The sequence below is a fragment of the Pocillopora verrucosa genome, chromosome 1 (genome assembly GCF_036669915.1).
Source record: "Pocillopora verrucosa isolate sample1 chromosome 1, ASM3666991v2, whole genome shotgun sequence".
NCBI classification, from domain to species: Eukaryota; Metazoa; Cnidaria; class Anthozoa; order Scleractinia; family Pocilloporidae; genus Pocillopora; species Pocillopora verrucosa.
In genome coordinates this window covers 25,519,834-25,527,221 of record NC_089312.1, presented here as the reverse complement: position 1 = coordinate 25,527,221, position 7,388 = coordinate 25,519,834, and the positions used below count along the sequence as shown (strand labels likewise).

The window sequence follows — 7,388 nt, the reverse complement described above, 5'->3', positions numbered from 1 at the left end:
CATCTCATTGTCATGTCCGGTCCCGCGTCGCGCCGATAATTTGGGCTCAATCATGCGTCACCGTGCAAATTTTGGGGCCATCACGCGTCACGCAAAAACCCTTTCCCACCCTCTGTAACTACTCTCTCTGGGGGAAGATGAAACATTCTGCCTAACAGTAGGTCTGTTCTTTTTACAGGGTTTTCCCTCACGCGTTTTACAAGGTGCCTGGGAATCGCTAAGTTCGATTTCCGCCGTTCTCTCGTGTCCGATCTTCGCTCCTCCCCGAGAAGTCCTTCTTTGTCATCATATGTAATCGCTGGCTATTATACCAGTATCTTGCACATCTGTCGCACGTTGGTAAATTGAAGGCCTTGTTTTCTTCCAGCTTGTTCTTCAAACAGCTGTTTCAGTCTTCCCCCATGCAGAAGTAACATCGTATTGCAATAACTGAACAGCAACGAGAAAAATTGAAAGATAAGTTGATCCGGATTTCACCTGGGTTGCAATGCAGTCCTTGAAATAGCTTAAAATATTAATTTAAAAAATGGAGATGCGTCGTCAAAATCGACTAACTTTTTAGAACTTCGTAAGCAATTCGTTATTCGGCATAACCTTTAGCATGTGTTGTCGGCATGAAATGGTTTAAGAGGTCTGTACCGTTTCATCCGGCTACCAGGACGTACGAGTGCGTTGTGGGACAACTTTCGTTACCGAATAGTTACCCCGAAAGTGTGGAGGGAAAATTTTAGGGTGAGTCGAGAATTTGTCTACAGTTTGGCAGAAGATACTATGATGAATGTAAGTGCTCCATTACCGTACCGTTTTTAGCCAATGACACGAAGAGCAAAAACGATTCAAACACAAAAAAAGGAAAGAAACCCAATTTAACAAGGCGCTGTTAAAAACTATTTTCCATCCCATGCCTCTCTCTGCTTAGCTATTCTTCGCTTTGATGCACGCACAACTGCTAGCGGCTCAGGTTAGGACTTTTGTATCATACAAAAGGAAACACAACCACGGGGTTATAACAGTTTGTCAAATATTTTTACTTCCGAGTCGCAAGATCGTGGAATCAGAAAATTGTGACTGGCAACATTTAGCCGGACAGTTATTCACAGAGAACACTGCTGGACATCTAGATACCCCATGTTCTGCCTTAGCCTGGCTTATGTTGTGAAAGCAAGCTGTGTTGTCCGGTTCATTGCTCGCAAATAAACACACGAGCAATTAAATGGAAGAAGAGCTGGCGGACAACTTAAATTTACAGCCACCATTATAATCACTTCCACCACTTTCAATGTGGTTATTGATATTCATGGAAGTAGTGTAACTGAATCATCGCTGTCTACGATTATTTCAAAACGTTTAATCCAACTGCTAAGCTTACAATACAAGGAAATTCACTCAGATCTACAAATCTACTTTTTTTTTTTGCGAGTAACATTGACTGTCCATCTTGGATGACATGTCTTATGACGCTCACAATTCTACAATCAAGGGGTGCTCGTAACACGTTAGCATCTTTGGTCTGCGGTCTACTTCATTAGTGCTAGGCCCAAGACAGAGGAGATGATCAACAGGAAGAAGCTGAAGGTCACAGGCGAGCTTGCGTTACAGGCATCGTCAGTGCAGCAACCAACCCCGCACTTGTAGTCCTTGATAGTATCTTTAAGCTTGTCACAAAGCTCATCTGCTGCGTCACAGACAGCTTCATTGGCGCAGGAGTTTCCTACAGCGTTCGCGTCATCTTTCTTAGACCAACTCCTAGCGCACCTGTCAAAGCCGGAAGGACATTCCTTCAAGTAGGTGTCCTTGTCACCTTCCAGTTTGCTCTTGCTGCAAGTATCTTCAGTGCCAGAGCACACATAGCATTTCAACGCACAACCTGATGACAAAGAAAAAAATATACAACAATCTTAAACGTTACACACTGAATGACTTCGAGGAACGCAAGAAATTATTTTTGTTGTGGTTCATTGCAATCTAATTGCATCCACAAATGTTGCAGTCTGATTAGCCAAGCGACACGCTATCTATTCCCTGATCGATTTTGAGTAAAGTAAGTAGAACATGACGTGACCTATTTATATGATCAATCATTCAATAACAGCATGTTCATATCCCGTTGTTAGGTTTTGAACGTTTAGAAAACTTATTCTAAGACAACTAGCTCATCATACACCCCTAATTTCTTTGCGTGATCTAGTTCTTGCGGGCTTCCCAATCACTTGAGGCAGTAAAGCGTTTGAAACAAAGCACCATAATAGCTAATCCTTAATGTACCAGCAAAGAACATGATACTCAGTCACCTGACTCCTTTTATGAATCTTTCGCCAGAGTAAAAATATTAAGTTTGGCGAGCCTTAGAGATTTCTATGTCTCTCCTATGCGCAACTTACGCCAAAACCGGAAAATTTCGGATATTGCATCAGGCATAATGTAATGTTTTATCTCTACAATCATCTGTACCATATTCGTAAAACCATCGAATTAACTCATTAAAGCTAACAAAACTGTTATCCCAGAGACCCCGGAAATTTCGAACATTCAAAATATTTCCTTAGCATTATTCTGGACTGACAAACCGAAAGAAAATTGCTATAAATTAGTTCAGTCACGGCGGGTGCACACGAAACACTAAAGATATTGTTTGCGGTCATGGAGCCTCGACCATAAATTGCCTTACCGTTCCTTGAATCTCTAATTTTTTCCAGCTTTCTTAACCTGGTAGTCACCTTTGCTAACCATAATCAAACCAAACACTATATCTTTAAAATATTGTGTTTTATCACTAATATTGCTCAAAGAAGCTAATTATGACGATTTTAACGACTAGAAAAGTCATTCCGAAACTAGAGGGAAGCTCTTTTGTTATGCAAAACAAAGAAAAATGTTGTTTGTCGTTCATAATCCCGAAGCATCGAGATTCTATGCTTCTTCATTACTGGGCTTAAAGAATATTCACCCGTTAGTTTTGTTGAAAACAAATGTAATGAACAATCCTAGTACACAATTTACGGAATCAGACACAAATGGTTACTGTTCTATTTAAGAAATACTCGCTCAGTTGTTCTGTTCCAAATGTGGGCGTCGTCAGTCTTCTATCGAGTCCACACAAAATGTAGTTAAACCATTAAAAAGACTGTTCACGACTTCGGTAATAGCGTCTTGGTTTTCACCGCAAAAAAGAATCTTAAAACATCACATCACCACATGAAAAGTCAACGAAACACCAGCACCTCAATATAATTTCCTCCTACGCATGATTGACGCTCACAATCGCAAATGAACACATACCAATAGAAACACATCAAGTTCCCCGCACTTGCAAGGATTTTTCTTCGGCTTACGGTGAGATTTCGCTCTGATGAAGGGCTAACGCTCAAAACGTCAGCTTTAGATACTCTTTACAGTGGCAAGTTCACATTATCAGCTCAGTTGATAAAATCAAATAATCTCGTCATACCCCACACCGATGCAAAATCTCAGTTTCTTTATAAACTGACCTCCTTTCCTTTAATCATGGAGAGAAACCCTTATATGACAGAGGCAAATTAAAGCAACCGAAAACACAAGACGAGTTGTTTTGATGCCATTTTTGTTTGATCTCTTTCTGCATTGTTTAGCGCGAATGAGTATCAAAGAAACCACAACATTATCTGTAGAGTAATTCTACAATTTCTTTAGTTTCAAAGCTTTACATTACCCACCAGGTGCAGTCATCATCACAAGAACAGTCAGAGTGAACAGCAAACGATTCATTTTTGGGGCTCCTCTCTTATGTCGAAGTTGAACTCTTCGTGCTATACCGAACATGTACTGCCACGCCAAATTTATGCATAGTACGTTCACTAAGGGCGTATAAAAGGTAACAGACAAACAAAATGGTGCGGGGGGCCATAAACCACCTCTGTGTTCCTGGTCCACAAATCATTACATGCAATGTTAATGGTGTCATTTCGTTACTTTGGAGGATTTAAATCGCTGAATAGGAACACAAAATGTCATACACCTGGTTATTTTAGTCAGATGTGGAATGATGATTGCTCGTCTTCAAAAAATTGAAGGTGTTCCTCAGAAGTGATCCACTAACTATACGCATGGTGGTTATGTCATGACCCCCGGTTCATGTCTTGTAAATTTGTGATCCTTAACAATGCGCTAGAGTATCATTGGCCTGTGCACAGCGTATTACGAAACCGGTTTAATCGGGTCGAAGATCTGCGAAATCAACCTTTGACGCATTGAGCTGACATAAAAAGTTGCAATGCATAAATGTCATTGCGTGCAATGAAGACACTCGGGTTCGCCTAGTGGTTTCACTTTAGTTTTGCTTATTTTGGAGGTTTTTGAATGTTGTTGACATTGATGGTCAAAATCTCTCGGCATTGCAAAATCTGTGACGTCACTGGGTTATGGTGCATTGTTAGTCCTGCCTATTACTCGCCAATCCTGCACGTGAACAGGGCATGATTGAGGTGGCATAACATTTTTGGCGCGGCGTGAATTTTTTGTCGTTTGCGTGACATTTTTCAAGTTATCTGTGGCATAACACGAAAATTCAAACTCCGTCATAAGATAGGAGCCAGAAAATGAGTCGTTTGCTATTCCTTCTGACTGTCGTTGTTCTGATGGCTGCACATGGTGAGTACTGGGCAACTTTGGAACCGAAGAAGTTGTAGCTAAATTTGAAAACAAAATTTTCACGCATCAGCTTATCATGGGCAGCTGTGGAATAATAATTGATCATCTAAAAAAAAAACAAGAGTGGTCCAAAGGTGATCCACGAAATAGGCGCGTGGTGAAAGTTCAAACTCTCGCTAAATTGGCAAATGAATGAACTTAGATGCAATTAAATCTACATCTTTTCAAGATCAGGGTATTGCGGTCTTTTCGTCTTCTTTTGTTGCCGCCAACATTCTGCAACTACGATTATATTGTCTATAATAATAGGTCCTAATAATAGGTCCTTTTTTCAGCGAAGAACAAGCTTAAAAGTCGCGTAGGACTGAATTGTGTCCTAAAGATGATCAATTTAAGCCTAAATCCAAACTACATTCATATGTCCTCATTATTGCAAAGAACAAACTTGAAAGAGCGGTAGCACTGAGTTATGATTCTGAACAAATAAAGTCAGACTTGGAAATAATGAAAACTAAGTGAGATCTGAATGATTTTGATAGTGCATTTCTTACCCTGGTTCAACTTAGGATTATCTATTTTAATAAAAACACTTAACAAAAGCTGTTATATGCATTTTTAAGGATTACGGTTACGGCGGTTCACGGAAAAAAAAAGCCTATCATGCTGGCGGCCAAAACCAATGAAGATACTCGACGGTTATTTTACGGCCATTTTATTTGTTTCAGTGTCGCGTTATTCAGCGATGCTTCTAATAAGAAACAAAATTTCTTGAGAGATTAAGCTACAATTCAAATTCTAAAGTTGTACAATACTCACCATGTGCAGCCATCAGAACGACGATAGTCAGAGTGAACAGCAAACGATCCATTTTTGAGGCTCCTCGTGTCGAAGTTGAACTCTTTGTGCTATACTGAACATGAACTGCCACGCCAAATTTATGCATTATTAAGGCATGTAACACATAAATTAAAAAAGATAACAGACAAACAAAAATGGTGCGGGGGGGGGGGGGCATAAACCACCCCTGTGTTCCTAGTCCACAAATCATTACATGCGATGTTAATGGTTTCATTACGTTACTTTGGAGGATTTATCTGCTGAACAGGAACATAAAATGTCATACACCTGGTTATTTTGGTCAGATGCGGAATGATGATTGTTCATCTTCAAAAATTGAAGGCGTTCTACAAAAGTAACCCACGAACTGCACGCACGGTGGTAATTCATGGACCCCCGGTTCATGTCTTGTAAATTTGTGATCCTTAACGAGGCCGTGAACACTTCTAAACCTGTAAAAAATAGCGATATGAACCGACTGAGTCGGATTGCTCGTTCAGAGTTGGTTTTAGTTCTCAGATGGTTAATTAACATCGCGTGCACTAAGCAACCGAATTTATATTTACAACGTCAAAGGTAGTGTAGCGTAGCTACCAAAGGCCAACTTTTCCAGTTAAATGGGACAAGCCCAAACCAGACGGAGAGTCTGGAGGATGCACTCCAAAAACCCGGTATCCTTGTGGAGTGGGAGAGTGGGTCTCTAGATCCAATTTAAACGGCGGCCTAGAGTAGAGTACAAGGGGTTGGCCCAACGTGGTCCTTTTGCATTCATAATTTGCATATCCCCAGGGCATTTTACTAATATATGCAAATGTCTTTCTTTTCTCGCAGATTTCATTGTCCTTTGTGGCGGGTGGATTATGATTCAAATTGAGTGGCTAGCTATTGAACGGCTTACCAAATTAAATGGCTCACCTTTCAATTTGAAAGGACTTTATCTCTGGTCCGGACTTATTCTCTGATCGCAATTTTGTTCTGAATATTTATTAGTCACGATAAAGATCCGTAGCTATATTCTTTTTAAAACTACAGCATTGAAAAGTGAAGTAAAGGCGAGTATTTTTTCGCTTTCAAAAAGCAAAAGCAGTGCTCTCATGCGTCGTAACTAATGAAAAACATTAGAATATGAGAAATGAATAAAGGGGGGTAAGTTTCTAAAGAAACTTTGGTGCTGCGTCGGAGGGAGAGTATAGCAGGTAATTTAATGTTAACAACTGAGTTAAAAACGTAAATTGACCACCGTAAAGAGTAAAACTCAGTTGTCAACATTGAATTAACTATTAGAATAGGAGGTCTGCTTGGCATAAAGTTGCTTTGTTGCTATGTGAGATTTCACGCTCTATTGGCTCGCTCGGCGTTGTATTCAAGATAACAAGCTACACAGCATCACGAATGTTTATTCACGATCATCTTGTCCTTGAGCGTAAGCGATCCGTCCTTTCGAAAAAAGGTAAAAAGTCTATAATTTTGCGATTAGAGAAAGGAGAAAAAGGAACCAATTTTTCAGCCAGCGGCGTTAGATATCTGATATCCGCAACAACAAGGAAGAGATCACGAAGTTTGCCGACAACCTACAGACCAGCGGAGGACTAGAGCGTAAATCGCTGCGAGTTGCACATGATGAACAGCGGACAGTGAAGATGTATACCATATTTTTTCAAAACGATTTTTAAAGGTTTTGTTTCACGATTAAATGTCGCTTTCTTACTTATGGACAAAAAAAAGAATGAACGGTAAAAAAAAGACGTTTCGACCAAACTTCGGTCATTTTCAAGTGAATAGTAGGAATGTCACGATGAATATATATATGCGTGTAAGAAGTATAAAAGTTTTTTTGGAAAAGTAAACGGACAGTAAGAACATATTTAGAAGAAATAATAAGAAGCTAATTAAAAACCAAGTTGAAAATAAAAATAAAAATTAAA

General features: G+C 39.8%; 1 protein-coding gene across 2 annotated transcripts; it reads right to left on the bottom strand.

The window, feature by feature from the left end:
- Positions 1–1,328: 1,328 nt before the first annotated feature.
- Positions 1,329–5,562, bottom strand: LOC131796425 (lymphocyte antigen 6D). Of its 2 annotated transcripts, none has more exons than XM_059114010.2 (2): positions 5,443–5,562; positions 1,329–1,867 (listed from the first exon to the last, which is right to left on the bottom strand). In XM_059114010.2, exons 1-2 carry the CDS (start codon positions 5,492–5,494, stop codon positions 1,518–1,520), a joined length of 402 nt encoding a protein of 133 aa, XP_058969993.2. In that variant the 5' UTR covers positions 5,495–5,562; the 3' UTR covers positions 1,329–1,517. The 2 variants fall into 2 exon arrangements, with proteins under 2 accessions (XP_058969993.2, XP_058969992.2); XM_059114009.2 differs by lacking the exon at positions 5,443–5,562 and adding an exon at positions 3,693–3,839.
- Positions 5,563–7,388: the final 1,826 nt, after the last annotated feature.